At 33.8% G+C, this 21017-nt stretch overlaps 1 protein-coding gene across 1 annotated transcript; it reads left to right on the top strand.

The window, feature by feature from the left end:
* The first annotated feature begins 2164 nt into the window (after nucleotides 1-2164).
* Nucleotides 2165-20247, top strand: Cdk5alpha (Cdk5 activator-like protein). The gene is made up of 4 exons (XM_066402231.1): nucleotides 2165-3041; nucleotides 14935-15073; nucleotides 15519-15644; nucleotides 17759-20247. The coding sequence occupies exons 1-4, from the start codon at nucleotides 2295-2297 to the stop codon at nucleotides 17890-17892; spliced, it is 1146 nt and encodes a 381-aa protein (XP_066258328.1). The 5' UTR covers nucleotides 2165-2294; the 3' UTR covers nucleotides 17893-20247.
* Nucleotides 20248-21017: the final 770 nt, after the last annotated feature.

The raw sequence follows: 21017 nt of genomic DNA, 5'->3' as shown, positions 1-21017 counted from the left end.
TTCTTGTAAGCCTCAAATATTGCTGCAAAAATTTTATTTAACATCAGCTCTACACTAACAACTACGGGCAAGTGGGACAAGTTGCGGTGGCATGTCCGCAAAAAGAATGATCGCTCAACTAGAAAGAAAAGTGGATGTTGTTCAACCTGTGCTTTTTCAGCTTCTAAATTGGAGAAACTTTGGATGTTTCCGTACTAGATTGAGCTGGTGTCTGTCTATGTGTCTGCGTATTATGATGTCGGGGTATCTACAAGCAAGACACACATGCATGATGAAGCAACTGAGTAGAAACACGAGTTGCTTGGTTGCCCAACACTTTTTTTCTATTTCTACGTTCTAACGTTCATTCCTTTTGGTGGTTTTTTAGTTCACCGACAACGTGAAGCAGATGAAAGGCGAGGTCATTTAAAAAAAACTTCATATAGACATATGTCCGATTTCAAACATTTTAGGATTTAGAGTACTTCAAAGTTATCTACACATTACCTATTTATTATTATTAAATGTATGCTTATGGCACTAAAGAATACGTTGATATAATTTTCATTTATGGTTACTGCAATGGCACTAGTGGCCAATCAGCACTAAAATATCAAAAAAGATACTCACATAGGCATCAACCCCATCATACAGTTATTGCCGAATCCTTCAGAAGATTGCGAGAAACAGGTAATCCTGCAGCAGCAAAACCTATTCGACCGCATGAAGGTAATGCAGAGCACGAGGAGGCTGTAATTAGTTCTGTTATAGACAATCCTGGAATTAGCATTCGAAGAGTAGCACACAATCTACATTTAAGTCAAAATTTTATATGGAGAATGTTGAAGTCCTTCATTCCTATCATCTACAGCCCGTTCAGGCACTACATTCAAGAGATGCATAGCAGCAATTAATATTTTGTCACTGGTTATTGCAGCAGCATGCCCAAAACAATGATTTTATTTCACATGTTATCTAGTCTGATGAATCGTGTTTTACACGAGATGGGATTATTAATTTCCATAATGAACATGTCTGCGCATTGAAAAATCCGCACGCGATTAAGTGCAAGGAAATTTCAGCAACGTTTGGGATGAAATTTTCAACAACCATTTACTAAACTTGCATGATGAATGCTTGATTCAGATTTCTACAGGAATTTTTTGGACAATGCACTTTTTGATTTACTTGATGAGGATATGCCACTTAATGTAATGCAAACTATCTGGTATCAGCATGATGATGTAACACCTCATCAGGGAGTGGTAGTTGTTAGATGAGTAAACGAACATTTTGGAAATAATTAGACTGATAATGTTCGTCCAGTTTCATGAACACCGCGATCTCCCGACTTAAATCCTTTGGATTTCTATTTATAGGGTCATATGAAGCACCAAGTGTGTGTACCAAGTGTTGCCAGAAAAAAGGATAATGATGGACACAGTGATAATTATTTTATTAGCACACGTATTACTATTACAAAAAGGATTGTTCCCGTTATGTTGTGCTTATTCGGATGATTGCTGGAGCCGGACTGGCTTGTGATGCCGTTTTGCTTAATAATCATTTCACCGAAAAATAATCAAACAACAACCGCTTTAGATCTGCCGAAATACATAACCGAATTGAGTTGTTTTAACGCAGTAAGTATTAGACGTTCTTAATCTATTTTAAAGTTAAATCAAGCCGCACCAGGCTACGTTTGCCAATAGGCGACTTTGGCAGTATTGCCCGCATATCTTCTTTGAAAACATTCAAGTAATCTTCTGGTTCTGCGGAAAAGTATTTGTCCGCTCAAAAATTGGTATATTTTAGTAATGAGCTTAAGGACTTCATTTCTTGTAGAAGAAACTAGTCGAAGGCACTGGAATTACTTTTCAAAATTGTCTGGCTAGAGTAAACCAACCCCCCCCCCAAAAAAAAACCAAAATCAAAGAAATCATAGTTTTGATAATTCTATGTTTCATACGATGTTTGCGTACATGAATTTGTGACCAAAAAATGATATCTTCAAAATTAGCAAGGGATTGAAGTTGGATATAAAAGCACCCCCAAAAGTCATCCCCTAGAGTAATTCCTTCAAACCCGTCTCTGGCATCTAAGGGCAGTTTTCATCTATTGATTTTCCATGACATCACTATCGTTTCCCGGCAACAACGGGCATGCTCGCTGCAGTGGCCGATCGACCCCGACCGAAAGATTTCCCAGGGTCCGCGTTTTCTTGGAGGGTGGATTTTCCGTTAAAGATGGCAAGTTGCAGTGCGTGAGTCGTGCAGCGAGTCTCGGTTCGGGTGCTTTTGAGTTCACGTGCCACCATGGGTACCGTGTTAAGCTTCTCTCCTCGTGAACGGGCCCGGCCTCTGTACACCACCAGCAGTACAGGGGATTTCGCGCTGAACAACTTCTCGTACGAACAATTGAACAATGTGAAAAACAACAGGGACTGCAACAAGGCAAATCTGAGCCACTCAAACACTCACACCCTCAACAACATCAACAATAACGATAACGCTAGGATATTGTCGGAGAAAAACGCGCTGGAGAAGAACTTGAAAAAGCACTCCTTATTCATCAACGCCCTCTCATGGAAACGCTTCTCCACCACTAATAACAACAAGAAAAAACAAGAAAATATTAAGAATAAAAACGTCACGGTATTTAGACAACCTCTGGATAATGTCCACGGACAAAACGTGGATAAAAACAAGAACATCCAACAGCAACAATCTAATAAACAACCGTCTTATTACTGCTCGTCGAAATCCACGTCCGCCTTAGCATTAGACATTGTTAGAGTTAACAATGCTAACAATACAAATTATAATTTGCATTGCGAAAAGCTAACGACTAAGCAGACTTTGCAGATTCAAAGAGAATCAAATCAGGTCGTTCCGGTGGCCGCTCCGAGGAGGACGGTTATCCAGGCTTCTACTTCAGAGCTTTTGAAATGTTTAGGGATGTTCTTGCATTCTAGATGTTATAGATTACGAGATTTTCAGGCCGGAGATGCGGTTATGTGGTTGAGAACAGTGGATAGAAGTCTGCTCTTGCAAGGATGGCAGGTAAGTTGGAAAGTTTGCATGTTAACCTTAGTTAACGATTATTTTAATTCAGTAAACGTTTATTCTGCGACATGAAAGCATGCAGATAACCCTTGTAGCTAGTGAATTCCTCCGTTATCCAAAATACAATCAAAAATAAAAGATAATAATTTATAGCATTTTACTGCAGTTTTAGGAGTTATATTTGAACTACGATTAGATGTTGTCTTATTTTAAACCGACTAATTTTTTTATTTTCATTGAATTAGTTTTCATTTTGTTTTGGGATTTTTGAGCCTTTTTTGTTTTATAGGCATAATTCTATAAATTTTAGGTGTACACGCGTTAAATTACTGTTTTCAGCTGTTAACTGGGACAAAAATGTATTTTGAAAGTGGTTATTATGGAATTTAGAACGAAAATTAAAGTATAGTGTGATTATGTGATTTATCATACGAAATATGAAATTTACGGTCACATACCTGTGCCAAAAGAGCGTGGGGCTGCATAAATATTGATTATTTCTTGACGTTTGATATATAGTGTATTCAATAATGAATTTTGTAATTTTATCTACAACCGTGTTGTAAATAATACATTACCGCAACTCGTGCACAAATGTTACTCTACCGAAAATAATTTTATTTTTGAAATTTGTGGTGATCGCATGAATTTCAATAACGCGTTGGCCTACTCGACGCTTTTCCTACAGACAGAGATAAGTCTTAAAACATTTAGTTTTTGTCATCTGTTATTCTGATTCATACGATAGTTCAGTCACTGCTATCGAATACAAATTTCTCAAGTAGGGTAATCGCCTATTTCCAACAATACTCCTATGAATGGCGGGTTGCGCTCATAAGGCTATGTCAAATTTTCATTTCTAGAGATGAAAGTAAATATTATACTATTCTCCATATAAGGGTTCCAATACAAGAACCGGCTCACTAGCTTGAAATCTGAAGGATATATACGAATAGTCCCAGAAGTATCCGACCTAACATTTAAAGAAAAAAAATTGGAAAAAATTATTATACATAGTAAGAAACTTCGAATGTTTTAAAGTAAGCATCAATCTCGAACCCCATTTCTTCATTATTGGCAAATTTCCTTCCACCGAGCCATTTTTTCAGGATTGAAAATAGAAAATAATCTAACGGAGCTACATCTGGTGAATAGGGTGGACGACGAAAAAGTTAGAAACCAAGTTGATTAATTTCGGCCATCGCGATGAGGGAAGTGTGGACTAATGTGTTGTTTTGATAAAACAAGATTTTTTTTTTCATCAAACACGATCGCTTTTTCGTAATTTCTTCTCTCAAACGCTACAATACATTTATATAATATTTTCCATTTATTGTTTTTCCTTTAAGAAGATAGTCAATAAAAATTATCCCCCGTGTATTTTAAAAAACTGACGTCATCATCTTTCCTGTAGATAAAACGATTTTCGCCTTCTTTGAAGCCGATTCTCCCCTTTGAGTCTATTGTTTTGACTGCTCTTTCGTCTCAGGTATAAAATGATAGACTCATGTTTCATCCATGGTTATGAATCGACGCAAAAACTCGGCTTTATTGCTGCGAAACTTTGCCAAACACTTCCTTTTTGTTCAATCGTGAGTGATTGTGACACCCATCTTGCGCACAGCGTTTTCATATCCAATTATTCGGTCAGAAAGCTATGTACAGTACTTTTTGAAATACCTATCACTTTTACTAACTCGCGCAGTTTTAGCCGACGATCTTTAAGTAGAGTTTTGTGGATTTTCACCACAATTTCTGAAGTGGTCACCTCATTGGATCGACCACTGCTTGTCCACTATTCATCTTGGCAGCTTATACGACCGCGTTTAAACTCTGTCAGCCAATATATTACAATTGCTAACGAAGGACCAGATTCCCCCAGAGCACAATCTATCTCCACTTTGATGTTGGATGAATTAATAATAAGACCCGTTACATGAAAATATTGAATCACGTATCGATGACCAATTTTTTCCACGTTCACAAAATCTGTAAAAGCATTCACTAAAACTGACTCCAAAACAAACACTATTTATGCATAAGTTTTTTAAAATTATGTCTTTGTAATATATGCAAATTTTTAATAAAAAAATCGTTATCTATATGTCAGGTCGGGTACTTTTGGGACTATCCTCATATAAATGTATTGGTGATTGCTTGCTTATGCAAACTGTGTAATAATTAATTGAATTGAATTGAACTTGGCCTTTTCTTGCATAATATTATTTGCAATTTTAATTATACGCCATAATAGCAATTATTACACGAATTTAGTTTAACACGTGTGTTTTGTCATCCGCTTTCAAAGAATATATATTCTACTTATATAAGTGGTCTAAAAATAAAAAATACAAAATAACGCGCAAAAGAATGTGGAATAGTGAAACATCAATTGACGACTTCTTTAGTGGAACACACGCGGACAGCGATGAAGATTTGATCCAAATACAGAATTTTACCTTATGAAAAACTGATTCAGGCGTAGTAATTAAAATAGAGAAACTCAATCGACAATTCGACATTTAAAATGAACTAAATATGGAGCAAATTTGATTATCTAATAATGATCAAAAGTTATTTTCGGGCCGCAAATTGCTTAAAAAGGACAAATTTGACACTGGTTAGGTCCCTCCTTGTGACCTATGGTTTTACAAAGAGATAGAGGAGAATCGTAATTCCTATGCGGCATCTGACGAGGACACACATCCGTGACTGAATATAGTTGTGATGAATGAGGTAAAATAGTTTTGTCTTTATAAATTACGTTTCTTATTAATATATAATGGATAATCTGTTAGAAAAATAAAAATTGATGCAGACTTTAGCGAAATTTTTATTTATTCAAAAAAAAGTGCAAATACCTTAGAACAACCGGTCAAGTCCATTAATTTTCTTTTTGTAAAAAGCAATAACTTCAAAGCATTTTGTTGATTTGAATCTTTGTTAGCAACATATCTTAATCCAAACGAAAGGATTAAAATTTTTGCCACCATTCAAAACTCAAGATTAAAAAAAAAAACAAAAAAGTCATCATCATCTGTAACATCATCAAAAACTTGGCAGGTTTTTGTATCGAATCCTTCAAATTTTGTGTATATATTATCTTGAAAAATATTTTTCCACAGATTCAATTTCAACAACCAAAAATTTAATGGTCATGAGTATGTATTTCAAACCCTTTCTTTCCATTTATGACGGATTGAAATTAGTATATTTGAAATTTCTGAAATTTGCAACTTAATTATATCAATAAAAAAATTGTGATTCGACGTCTGCGATAAAGTGCAGTTGAATCATAATCTTGAGACATATGACTTCGTTTATTTTCACACGATACGGTCGTGGAGTAAATGATGAACGACATAGTTTCAGCAAAATAATGAACATAACAATATTTGATAGTTTGACGATATAAAACAATCCGCTAGGCTATGCAGTTAAATTATGTTTGCATATCTCGACGTCTGAAGATGACGGCACACGTTGGCCTGCACGTCCACCAGATTTTTCCCCATTAGATTACTATTCGTAGAGAATTATGAAAGACCTCATTCATAAATTTATAGCCACCGCTATTAATGAATTGCGAAGCAATATCATCACAAATTTAAGGACTAAAATAAGAAGTTTTAAGTATATATTAGATTTGTGTTTTCTGTCCCAGCTAAGTTCCGTTTCAGTTACGGAGATTAACACATAATGGGTTATATGGGTATATATAGGTTCATTTCAATAAGCACCTCTGATGTAGACATGACAAATGATTCTTTAATTCAATGGAAAGTTTCTGTGGAAAGACTAAATACTGACTAAAACTTCCTCAATGAAAACTCACACTAAAGCCATGTTGCCGCTCAATTTTGCATTGATGACCCACAAAAATGCTTGCAAACAAGTCGCGTAGCATGACCGTTTGGTCATCGCCCTGCTACGGCCCTGCGAAGGAGGTCGATCGATCCTGCAATACCCCAGTTCAGTCCTGAACTTGCTCCTGAAATCTGATATGGAGAATTCATAGCATGTGGGCGTAAGAACTTGTCATCCTTATTGGACTTTCTTGCAGGCATAATGAGTAAAATCGTTTTTTAGGGAGTAAATTTGAACGGAGAGAAATCGAGGGTTTGCGATGTTTGAGTTCATTAGCTCCAATTAGAAATGAGCCTTTCATTGTCTTAATTGCAATATTCTCGTGCACAGAGGCCATGCACTTCGATTAAATGAATAATTACGTAAATGCTCTAAGGTCACATATCTCTCCGAAAGCATCATAAATAATGGTAGAGGTTAATTTCATTTTAATTGATCTTTGCTGATGATTATTGATTTTTTATCCTTGACGCTCTCAAAATTTTTTTACGATTCTTCAAACCACAGGTTCGATTTTTGAAATCTCGATTCGATTTCGATTAATTTTTTACCGAGCTTAATCGATTGATTAATTAATTACTTTAATTTATATTTTATGCCAAATTCCTATTTCAAAAGACAACAATTAAACTTGATCAAGTTGAAATCGAATCGAGATTTCACGAGTCAGATATCTGATCAGTATGGAGGCTCCAGCATTGATTGCGTCCAATGTAACTGCAAATTCCGTCAATACTGTTTTCATTTCATCTTGCTATAACGAATTACCCTGGCCCCAATCATCATGTGGGTTGAAACCATCACTCGAAAGCCTTTTATCAAATATCCAACTTTCAAACTATAACACCTGGCTTCGCGTATTATGGTCCTGTCCTTTTGCTTCCATTATGAAAAGTAAACAGGAAATATAATCCTATTTACCGCCAAAAGTCCAAGCTTGGAACTCTGACTTTCGTTCTAAATAAAGATAGAAATATGACGTTGTCGAAATAACCTGGAAGAGGAGCATTATCCAAAGATATACGAGGAACAAATTCCGGAAATTTATGAAATGGCGTAGGCAGGACGAGAGCTATTCCTGAAAGATAAATGCTGGAAAGCGGCCGTAATTTATACGTTTGTGAAGGCAGAATGAAAAGTGGGAAATTTGAGATGTCGATGATGGCTGAACATGGTTTGAACAAGTTAGATATTGTTTTCCTTCGGAGGGTTGGTTCATGTCCAATTATCTCAAAGCATTACTAGCAATATCATTGAAATGTTATGCACAAATTAGGTTCTTCAACATAACAGCTCCAATTTCATAAATATAGTATAGTTAATGGATGGCATCAGCGCCAAAAAGCTTTTCTTTGCAGTCACTCTAGTTAATGGATGAAAGGCAACTTGCTTCCTTGCTGAATACGTTTTTCAGTAAATAATTCTTGGAACTTGGAGCTAAAGGGAAAATGAAGTGTCAAGGGTACACTGATATAGAAGTTATAAATGCCCTCAAGGGACAATGCATTATTTTTTTCCTTGATTCTGTAAAATATCATCTATCATTATAATTTGAGATTCATATCAGTGTGATGGATGGAGCGAATGAGCTCTTAAATTGGCCAATTTTTTGGTTTCCACAAAATTTATATATCTATATATATATTCAAAGATTCACACCAAATTCATATATACAGGGTGTTTTGAAAACGGGCGAAGCTTTAACTCAATTATTTATGAACAGATTTTGAACTAAAAACCAAATAAAATGGTATTTTTCAGACTATTAATTAACGTCAAAGTTGATTTTTTTTCAACTTAACTTTTTCTGATTCAGGGGTCCACTTCAGAATTTCAAATAGAACTCCATATTTTTTGCATTTTTGATAGGAAATATTTTTCTGAATTGAATGATGTATGACAAGTTAATATTAAAACAATTTTTAACTGAAAAAAATTGAAAAAGTTGAACAACATGAGTTATATAGCCATCTGTATCATAAATTTGAACATTATGAGTTATGTAACCATCTGTATTACCATGGGGCCATCCGCGTTATTCTGGAATCATCTAAGTTTAATTACATTTCATGCTACTGTATTATCTTGTACAAAGGTGCCTGACGTCATGGATACGTAACACCCATGTGACATCCAGCGCGAAGGGACAAGATAAAGTCGTCCTTAGACATTCGAACCACATCATTCTTGCTCTTAATTTTCCGTGAGCAATTGTGCGACAAGTGTGATTATTGTAAATTGTACTTATGAGAAATGTAAAGACGGTATTTGTATTTCTTCAAAATTCTTTCAACTTTATCTTTGGACCAGTTCAATGTCTTAACAATTTCTTTTACCGATGTTTTTGAATACTCTTCAACACTAAGCAATATGTACATTGAGTTTTACATTTTCATCGAAATCTTGCACCGATTTTTTCGGCTTTTTACAAGATCTATAGCGTCGTAAGTCGTTTTCTAAACGTTTATATTTATCACAATTAAGTACTTCTCTATTAGGAAAACGGATAGAATAAAGACGTACTGGCTCACCGAAGTTCTTATTGCTTTGAAAGTGAGCTTCAAGCATATTTGTAAATTCACTGTTAATTTTTAAATAATTTCATCTGAAATTGACACTTGATAATTGTCACCAATAAAAACAATAATAACTCATTTTATTGTACTAAAGAACTAATTTACACTAATCACACTTGCAGCATAACTGGTCATAGAAAATTAGGAGGAAGAATGATGTGGTTCCAATGGTTAAGGGAGGCTTTATTTTGTCCCTTCTCGCTTGGTATCATATGGGCGCCACTTGTCCATGGCGCCAGGCGTCTTTGTACAAAATGGTACAATAAAATAAGATGGAACGAAATGCAGATGACCCCAGAATAATGCGGACAACCCCATGATGATACAGATGATTACATAACTCAAAATTTCCAAATTTATGACATGGATGTCTACATAACTCATATTGTGCAAACTTTTCATTTTTTTTTTTAAGTTAAAAATTGTTTTAACATTAACTTGGCATAGATCATTAAATTGAGAAAAATATTTTCTATAAAAAAATGTAAAAAAAATATGGAGATCTATTTGAAATTTTGAAATTGATACCTGAAGTAGAAAAAGTTGAGCTAAAAAAACGACTTCGACGTGACTTAGTAGTCTGAAAAACATCGTTTTATTTGACTTTCAGTTTATCAAAATCCGTTCATAAATAACTGAGTTATAGCTTCGCTCGTTTTTATTGAGGCACCCTGTATTCCATTAAATGTTTCATAACTATCTTTCCCCTCAAACTTCAATAATCCGGACGAACCGCACTAAAGCTTCATATTTATTGTCCCCTCCATACAACCGTAAAATATCATAAATAAAGCCATCACAGCAGAGCTTAATAGAAGCAGGCACAAATCCTACAGATTAGCTTCAGCAGTGGCTCCCATCGATTTTTGCTATTTTTAGCTAAACATCTCAACGTGGCCATCACTCAAAAGAACTATATCGAACATAATAATGTATGATCACAATTTAAAGTGTTACGTGACTACATGCACGTTTTAAATAATTGTAAATTGTTGCTGCAATATGTTAAAAAAATATGTCGGAATAGAATCAAAAAAGTTATCTACATGTACAGTGTATATAATAAAACACTCTTGACCTCAATCACTGTGGACACTTCAGGGAAAGCTGACCCTATTACTCGTTAATATAATAGCACATTTTTTGCTGTGTTGACCTGAAAGTGGAAAAAGTTGGGCTGGTGGTGTTGCTACACACTTGAGGGGAATGTAGGTCAGTTTGATAGTTTATTATGGTGGCCAGATTATGGTGGAAAATGTCTCTTATCGATTAATAATAACTGGAGTGCTTGGAAGAGGAATGACGCTAGTAAAACCCATTTTTTCAACCATCATAGAGTCCAATGGGTTATTTTCAATTGGTATGAAAGTTGATGCAAAGTGAAACCAACGTGATTTATGGTTTTAATTATTTGGGGTCAATGCACTTTAACTAAATCCCAGGCACCCCATGCAATGCAATACGCCTCAGAGTGGATCTGTGAAGTCATTTCGTCTACCACGATGAAATAACGGCATCCGATAATCCTATCATGCATCGAAAATGGGGTGCATCAAAATAAACGAACGTCGGAGCCGGAAACTGGATGGCCTAGGGGTGGATGTGTCTGGTTTCCAGGATCGGAATCAGGAGACTGGAACTCGGATGAGCGAATCTTCGGTTTGAAATGAAGGAGAACCTCATTTGGAATTACGCATATTGTAATTGCCTCTGGAATTGCTCGAGAAGGTTGCCAACTATTTGGAGGAAGTCGTTTAAATCTGCTTTCTGAAATTTATGTGTTTCTGAAGTAAAGCACTACTTCTTGCTGTTTTATTACCATCATCATTTCCTTTGCTTTTTGTTTCCTACATTTACAACTCAAAAGACTGCAAAGTTTGCTTCGCCAATTTATTTTTTATACAAATATGTGTATCATACTTTAACAAATTATGAGATTGGTATCTGAACACTCCAATTAGTACGTAATTCCATTTAGCTTTTCTGACTTAATGCGATAACTACGCAGAAGTTAGCATAGCTGTGTCTGTTTGTCATTGCCATCCTCTGCAATATGCCAAACAGAATATTTTCAACACGTCGAAGTTTGCTTTTAGTACACACGTGTTGCTAGTTTCCGATTTTGAATTTACGACATGAACGTTCTTAATTCCCTCATAGAATACACGTGTCCGGATTCAATAATCATCCCTTCATGGGCGGGAAATTTATGTGTTTTTAAATTATGGTGATTCCACACAAATTGTCCTAAACTGTCAAACGAAACTAATTTCCGAAGTCTCTTTTACTTAAAATTTGAAACGTTCTTCAAACTCAATAAGTTTCGTGCTTAAAAGGCGAAGGGTCCGAAATCTTTACTCTGTTTTTGAAGTTAGGGGGTACGAAATCGATTCTTTAAAAGGCATTTAATGTCTTTCTTGATCCAGTCATCTTGTCGCATTAAGTGGAAAAAGGGGGAAGTTTTGTCTTCCTTACGATTTATACTATTCATGCAATTCAATATTTTTTTTATAAGTCCACATCTCTGTACAGCATGTAGATGTCCATAATATATCAAAGGGCGTGACTTTTTGAATTGGGCTAGGCGCACATTGATCGTTAACCTTCGCTAAAAATATCGCCCTATTGAATCGCTTTATTAGATTTGTTTTTATTTATAAAATTACTATTTAAGCTTGACAAGCTAGTTTCGACTAGAAGCACAAGAATTATTTTTATGCAAGGTGTCTCTGAGCATAGTGTCATAAATTCAACTATACATTTTAGATTCCAAAATATGACGAAAATTTCATATAAACATGTATCGAAAGACTCTTCGTTTTCGATGTACAAGGTGTGAATGGTTGGTTACTGATGATGGTTTTTCATAAATATTTTCGAAACGTTTCGAGATAAATAATTGAAATTCTGTTCTTTATCATAACTTTTTGTGCTCTTTCTGAATCTTTACGAAGAATTTATCAAATTTTTTCAGGGGTGGGTAATACAGGAGGGTAGAGCTTAAAATGTATAAAAAATTTTGTGTACTTGATTTTATTAACGATTTTACAGGAACAATGTTAGATTTGAAGGTATTTACATAAAAAGGTACTCTTGTTAAATGTCGAAATTTCTAACAATATTCGAGAAAATTGAGATTTAACATATAGATGGATATTATGTTTTATTAAATAAACATTAGATTTAAAATCCAGTTGGCATTGAAATGAAATAAAAAAATATTTTTAACATTTCTGTACATGACAGAATTTATGAATAAATTCTGGTGGTTTTTTGTTGCCACTAGAGTACTATTTAATTATAATTATTGTTAAAGGATATGAATAGAAAAGTTTTAAATTTGATGTTGATTTAATAAAACATAGAATCTACAGATTTATTAAATCTCAATTTTTTCGAAAAATGTTGGAGATTTCGATTTTCAATAAGAATACCTTTTTTTGTAAAAATCTTTAAATTTAATATTTTTCCTATAAAATTGTAAAAGTTATATAAAAAATTAAGTACAAAAAAGTGTAGGTATTTTTTTAGCACTATCCGCCTGTATTACCCGTCCTTGGAAAATTTTAGCTATTTTTTTATATAGATTCAGAAAGAGCGCAAAAAATTGTAATAAAGTACCAAAATTTTATTTACTTACCTTGAAAAGTTTCGAAAATATTGTAATAATAAAAAAAACATCTTCAGGAATCAACCTTTCACGCCTTGAACAGTTTTCCAGAAAAACAATATTTTGTTAAAGGCCGTAGTTTACAAAAGTAATGGATTTTTGTGTGTATTTTTTACTCTATTACTTAGATATCAAAATAAACATTTTTGGGTTGGAATTGTTAAAAATAAATTTGTCACTTTGAAATAAATTAATGAAACTGGAAGAAAAGTTATTTAGAAAATAGTATTTTCTCCATCAAAGTTTGAAAAGCTGTAATTCCGTAAGGCTAAGTTTTTAGGAAACAATTTATAAACATCCGTAAAATCTTTTGGCAAAAAGTTTTCATTTTCGGGATATTGGCCATATTTTTGGAAACACCCTGTATATTGACTCCAGTCCGACGTTAACGTAAGTTCAATATACTATGTCTTCAGACTCTTTACATATTCTCTACTTCTATTCAAAATATCCTCGTTTTTATTTAGTGAATTCATCGCCACCACAATTTTCAAAGAATTTGTACTTTTATTAATGTTGAAAATTGCTATAATTAGTTTATGCCTGTTAGGGTTCTGGTCCAAGATGGGAAATCGACTATCTTTCATCACTCTGAATTTGATTAACAGAGATCTTTCTTTAATGAGATTTATCCTTCGTCCAAGAATAAGAAAAAATGATTTAGTAAAGAAAGTAACTGGAAAAACCATCAACTGTTAGGCTAATCACGAAATGTCTTCTTTTAGGATAATCTGACTTGGATAAATTTGTCTTCAGTTGTGAGAATCGCCGAAATTTCTGCATCATTTCTTAACTAATTTAGGGTACTAAATTTGTTAAGAAAGTTTGAACGACTTGAGAAAATCATAAATCTTTTCCAGAAATGCAGAGATTACTCACAAAATCGAATAAATGAAATTTGAAAATCCATTGGAAATCCCAATGATTCGTAGAAAGGAGCAAAAACACTAACACATTGGAAATTTACAGAGATGAAGCTAACTCTCGGGAAATCTGAATAGAAGATTTATTTTCTGTCAGAAATAGTTTAAGTTTGGAATTTAAATAAATTCACAAAATTGGTTTCTCAAGCAAATTTGCAAGCAAATTCCCATGTGCATAATTGCTGTCAGAGAAGGTAGTTGACGTAGTAGGCCTTACTTCCTAAAGTTTGATTTATTTTTCTTCAATAATTTCTTATTTTAAAAAGTAATAAAACATTAAACTGAAACCGTTAAAAACACAATGTCTAAATCCAACATTAGATTTTTTTAAAACAAATTCCTGGTAATCTTCCTGGCTTTCTTTCTACCTTCTTTGTCGCAATCAAAAATTTAAATTTATTCCAGACTTTGATCTTTGAGTGTGATAAAAGCCAGCCAACAGTTAACCTTCGATAATAATTTATTCAAGAATTAGTGGCAGATTTTATCACTAAAGCTGACTGAACTAATAAGAAATTATTTGATACCCAATCTTTTGAATCAAACAAAAAAAAGGCATAGCTAAACACGAATTTCCATAGTGTGGCAAAAATACTGGAGTGAATTTACGTAACCCTGTACGTAAAGTTTATTGATCAAACTCTTTTTAACCACACAAGGCAATTTCAAGTTAGGAAAGGTCAGATTTATTAAAAGCTTATTTATATCCTTAATGAAGCTCTCAAAGTGTCCAGTCCGGTCACATGTCCTCAACTTTTTCATTGACTCATTCACATGTGATATACTTAATAAGATAGTCACGTGGTACTATAAACAACTTTGAAAAATAATTGATAAAAATTTTCTTGTTTCAGGATGTTGCTTTCATAAATCCTGCCAACATCGTCTTCGTCTACATGTTAGTGCGTGACCTGGTAGAGGAAGACGTAGAATGCGAACAGGATCTTCAGGCTGTGGTTTTAACTTGTTTGTATTTATCCTATTCGTATATGGGTAAGTTTCACTTGCTTTCAAAGTTATAACCCTGGGCAAACAAACTTCCCTGGAATTAGGTTTTGTTCCGCTACTCTTTGTTCACCAAACAATGTCCCAGTAACTGGGACGCAAAAGCAAAAAACCTGGGATTATCGTACCTTCGTGAAAACATCCCATTTTCAGGAAAAGACCATCTATCTTTATTTTAGAAACAATACAAAAAAATCCCATTAACTAGACTCAAGAGCCTATCACGCCAGCCGTTATATCTTGTTTAGGATTATCTGACCTTATGGGGCTCGAGTTTCCTGATGAAATACCTTTTCCTATTTTATTTCCCCGGAGGATGCACAGTTTTTTTTATTTCATCATCTAAGTGAGAGATTCATCATTTTTTCAATAAGCAGCATGAGGTTCTTCTAGTCAAAGGTTTGGATACTTTAGTAGTGTTTTTTGATTATAGGGAACGAAATTTCCTACCCGCTCAAACCGTTCTTAGTTGAAGACTCCAAGGAGAAATTCTGGGACCGATGCCTAGATATAGTTAATCGCCTATCTTCCAATATGCTTCGTATCAATGCAGAGCCTGGTAAGTAACTTACGTAGTGAAATATTTGCAAAACTCGTACTTACTGATAGCAAATATAGTAAAGATATTACTGGATAGCCGACTGCTTAATTTTGAGTTCGAAGACAAGATTTGTAAGATTCGTTCGCAACAGAATGAAAGAATTTAGTTTTATTGGCAACTTTGTGGTGTGATGAGTAATGAGGTGCGACTGAAGAAGGCGGAGGTTTTTCAGTGAATAGAGTTCCAGGTACTTCCAGAAAGTCCTACCTACCGTGCAACTATAAAATTGTCCTTTTGGTTGAACTTTTTAACAATTTATTATTTTTAAAAAAATCAATAGCAGCATTAAACAGGACAAAAAATATTATCATTTGTCGTTTGTTTTTAAAAAAAATTTTTTTTTAATGTTGCTTACGTCACTGGTAGCGTAAAATGACCGATTTTTTAAAATTAAAACATGTGTCAAGTGACACTTCAAATAAAAGGTCTGTCGAAACTAAAATCTATCAATTAGTTAAAACAGTTATAAATTTGGTAAAAAATTCAATACAAACTCAGTTAAATAGTACGTAAATAATGAAAACTTGTTTACTGATAGGAAATTGAGTTTTTTCGATTTTGCGTTCACAGTACTTGGTTACTTTCATTTATCTGTTAATTTTTTTTTTTAACCAAAGACTGTGAGTACGAAATCGAAAACAAACCAATCTCCAATCAACAAACAAGTGTTTTCATTGTTTATATACTATTTAACTGCGTTTGTATTGCATTTTTTTAACAAATTCATAGTCGCGTTTCTCAAAAACCAATCGATAGATTTTAATCGAATTACACCACTGAATGTAGTTTTAAAAAACATTTAATTTGTGGTGTCACTTGACCCATGTTTCAATTTCAAAAAACCGGCCATTTTGCGCTACCGGTGACGTAAGAAACATTAAAAAACACAAACGTCGAAAGATTGTATTTTTTGTTCTATTTAATGCTGTTTTTGAATTTTTTACAAATATTAATTTGTGTGGAAAAAAAGTTAATGAAAGGGTAGGGGGAGTACAATTTAGAGCCGCACTCTATAGGGAGTGTCAAGAAATGTATTAACACAAAAGATAACTTTAAAATTTTTATGTTTCCCCATAGTTTAGCTCCACTTCTCTGAAAGAAAGCCGTTAAGCGGCATTCGATCATAAATGTACTCACCGTGCATGAACAAGGCATCGATGCAATAGACATTTGATTACAATTTTTATCTCTCACAAGAAAATGCCTTTTCACTCCCTTGTTGGAGAGGGGGGGAATCGCCTCATCCCAGATACCACAAGTATCATAAGTATAAAATCCGATAGGACTCGCATGGTGGTAGCAGGTCCTAAGTGGCACGGTGTCCTGCCTTCTTCTAAAAATTTGCGTACAGTATACGTTGTTGCTAAGAGCACCATCCTCTGCATAGGCCTAAACAGATTTTCGGAACGAGTTCAGTTGTAGACAAAATAACTGGAATTATGCGCATATCCCTCATTCCCAATTGTTCTCCGATATGTTCCTGCAAATCCCTGTATTTATGGATTTTGTCATTTAGCTTTGTCATCAGACTATTGTTGTTTGGAATGGCTACGTCGATCAGGGCGGCATGTTTAACTGTCTTATTCACAAATATTTTATCTGGCCTATTGTGAACTATCGTGCGATCTTCTTCAGTCGTTATTAGACAAGAGTCGGGTTATACTGACGGATAACGAGTGACTGCTATACCGTCGTAGGAAACAGTCATTAGGGAAAAATATATAACTTTTAAGTCAATCACCCTGTTTTTTGTGTGGCAAAATTTTGTGTGGAGCACCCTCCTAGAACTCTATACAAGTTAAAGTTTAAAATTTTTAGGCACCATTTGTGGATTACCCTGTGTAATCAATTCGATGAAAGTTGCAGAAAGTTGATAATATTTAGTTATTATCTGTTTACATCTGTAGCAGTGTGAGTGGGCAAGCCGCAACATAAAGTATAATCAATATTAGGAACGCAGCATTCCAATCATCAAATTGGAACTCTGCCAATATGTTCGATACCCAATAATGTCCGACAATGTATTTAGTTTCTGAAAACCTAAAAGTTGACAATATTTTCCTTTTTTTTAGGCTACTTTACCGAAATCTTCTCCGAATTGAAAGCCTTCGGCATAGGCCACATTGTCACAAACAACTTGGCAACGATGGGGTGTCAAACAGTACCAGTGGTGTCCTGCAACAGTGGCGGTACCCAGGCGGCTTGACGCAAGGAGCAAGCAACCGTCGTCAAGCTTAGTTTAGCCGATATTCCACCAGTGCCGTGCGAAGTATAATAATAAGAATATTTAATAGTTTTTTCTGAAATGGAAGTCAGAAATGGGGATGTTGATTGGATTTATAAGATGTTCACTTATTGATTCTGACTGGTGTTTATTAATTGTTCATGAGTCATGTTTTATCAGAAGAAACGCAAAATGCCAAATTAGACAGCTATTAAAATAGGTGAAGTTTCGTAGGTAGACAGCTGATAGAGATTGTAGGATTTATTCTGCTGAGGTTGTGGGGCGTTTGGATATTTTCAACAGATTTGGAAATGTATTGGGTCTTGGAACACCCAGTGTCCTGTAAGAAGATTTGGGGATATTGGCTTTAGTTAGAAGAAGCCTTTTGATTTAATAGTTCAGACATGGTCATAATGTGAATTATGGCAGATATCAAATTTGTACAATACGTTTTTATAATTTTCGGGCTAACAGGAAATGCGTTTCAAATATTTGAATATAAAAACAAATTGTGGAACATTTAGAACAAAACTTGTGTTAATATTTAGATGGTAAAATTTGCAGGGTGACCAGATTTTTAAGTAAATTTCCAGAAAGCATTTTCGAAAAAGGTAATGCTGGAGCAACGGTAGTAAAATGTTAAAAGTTTGAAAAGTGTGTTTTTTTCTAACGCTGATATTAAAAGAAGAGAAAATCTGATAAAACTTTGAGTACAGTAAGATTTTACGCCTCCTCAAAAACTATACTATCGAATTTTTGTTTACACATTTCACCTTTAAATATCCTCGAATTAATTTTTTATTAAAAATATTTGAAGCTTCCAATTGCAATTCTCCACTTGTAATTCCTACTTTTTAGAGTGCATTGCAGCAAAATAAAATTCTCGTTTAACATAGGATTGTTCATTTCCCATTGGCATCTAAACTACAGTAGATCAATATTGAGCTGAAAGTTGGTTTTGCGTGTTTATTAACTTAAAAAATGACCAAATATCGTGCCAAGAACCTTTACGTCTAAAGACCATTTTAAACTATTAATTCATGCCCGTATACGATAACGAATTCCTAATTGCCATTTTCATGGCCAAATACTATAATATTTTATTGAATTTGTTTTTTTTTAGGTAAAGAAATATCACAATTTAACTCCTCGATGTCACTCTGCAAATTTCGAAATACGACGTATAATTTTTCAAGAAAGAAAAACTAAAATGTCTCTACGACGTCTGTAGATATTACTTATTTAAGCAAACCTAACTATATTTAACGTAATTTAAGGCATAGTTCAAAAACTATCGAAATTTCGTTTATTAACCCTAGAATAACCTTATCCTGGTCGGGGATCGTGCAATTTTTTAAAATCAATATAAGTCAGGAGCTTAGCACCATGATTTACATCTGAAGACATTTTTAGCGATTAGGTAGATAATTATTTAAATTTACTTTAGCAATTATTTAATAATAATTTATAAAAAAATTGTTACAGTGTAACAAAAAATTGTAGATAAAATAACTAAAGACATGCTAATTTAATGATAACCAATATTTATACGACACTTGGTTGATAAGCTTGTAAATAAAACGTTGGTGTGCCCTATACCAACCGCAGTGTTGATGGTGTCTGGACGGACTCATCGACTAAACACTATAGTGTTTTAAGTTTAAAGGTTAATTAGTGTAATATTTATTTAATTTAGTGTAGAAAAATTGGATTTTTCATACTAATATTCATTATTAATAACTATACATTCCAGGTGTTTTGCATTGTGATGCTAGTTGAGGGCATTGTTTTTGTTAATTGTTTATTAAGATCGTTCGTTTGTCTGTGATTTTTGTGTTGTTTTCAATAGGGATTATTTGCCGTTGAACTGATTTTTTCTCTTGTTTTCAAAACGTTATACAGTAGGAATACAAATATCCAATGGAGAGTGAAGTTAAGGGGTACAGTACTGATTGTATATGCTACTTGCACCAGCAATATTTAACTTTTATGTCCATGATTCTGCCATGTTTGTGTTAGTTTTTCGTAACCACGTATATGTCTCCATACAGGACTGCTTAAAAAAATGAGCGGTTCAGTTCATATAAGTGAAATAATGTGTTTACTTATAGAATTAAAACTGTTTCGTCTTAATTTCTTAAGGTATTTTGTATAAACATAGTAATGTCAAATTAAATTTGATGGTGATATTGAATTTTACACGGAAATATTGCTTTGAGTATATTAGATTTAAATCTTTTTTTACTGATCAAAATATTATAACAGGAAAAATGTTTTGGATGACCCTTGTCTAGTGTTTTTTGGAGAGACTGTTTGAAATAAACGTAGTAAAAAATTCTGGTTTCATTTTTCTGTTTTAAGTTCTGCTCATATTTTTTTTCTGATACAGATTACCCGGTAGTAGCATATACAGGGTATTTCAAATTCAACCCTCATCATTGAGATCTCGGAAACTAGAAGAGATACGAAAAAGTTTAATGGGGACAAAATTGCATAATTTAGCGTTTGAAGAAATTTAATTTTGAACATTTGAATTTTTCGAGTACTTCCGAAAATAGCCAAAAAAAAAACAAAAAATTGGAGATTTAGTTTTTATTTTTTTAGCGTTATTTGACAAAAAAGCCCAAAACCACAAGAACATTTTCATTGCCACTTTTCCTTAGTTACACTATGACGTTTTCAGATTTGCTATCCAACGTTTCATCTTTCGGCTACCATTATCAACTTTATTTTTTTTATGGGCGTCAAATTGGATTTTGCAACAGTAAAATAGTCGGATGGCAAATCTGAAAACATTATTCTGTAGCTGAAAAAAAGTGGTAATGAAAATGATATTTGTGGCTTGGGATTTCTTATCAAATAACACCAAAAAAATAAAAATGAAATCTCCAATTTTTAGATTCGGATATCTTCAAAAATAGTAGGAAAATTCAAATTTTGAAAACAGCATTTGGTCAAGCGCTAAATAACACAATTTTGCCCCCATTTAAACTTCTTCGTATCTTCTCTAGTTTCCGAGATTCCAATAGTTAGGATTGAATTTGAAATGTCTTGTATATGTGAGCATTCCTTACTTATGTTAAGATAAATTAATATTAACATTAATT

Source organism: Euwallacea similis, chromosome 25 (genome assembly GCF_039881205.1).
Source record: "Euwallacea similis isolate ESF13 chromosome 25, ESF131.1, whole genome shotgun sequence".
Taxonomy (NCBI): Eukaryota; Metazoa; Arthropoda; class Insecta; order Coleoptera; family Curculionidae; genus Euwallacea; species Euwallacea similis.
Note: the sequence above shows the minus strand (reverse complement) of the source record. Positions and strands in the feature narration are given on the sequence as shown.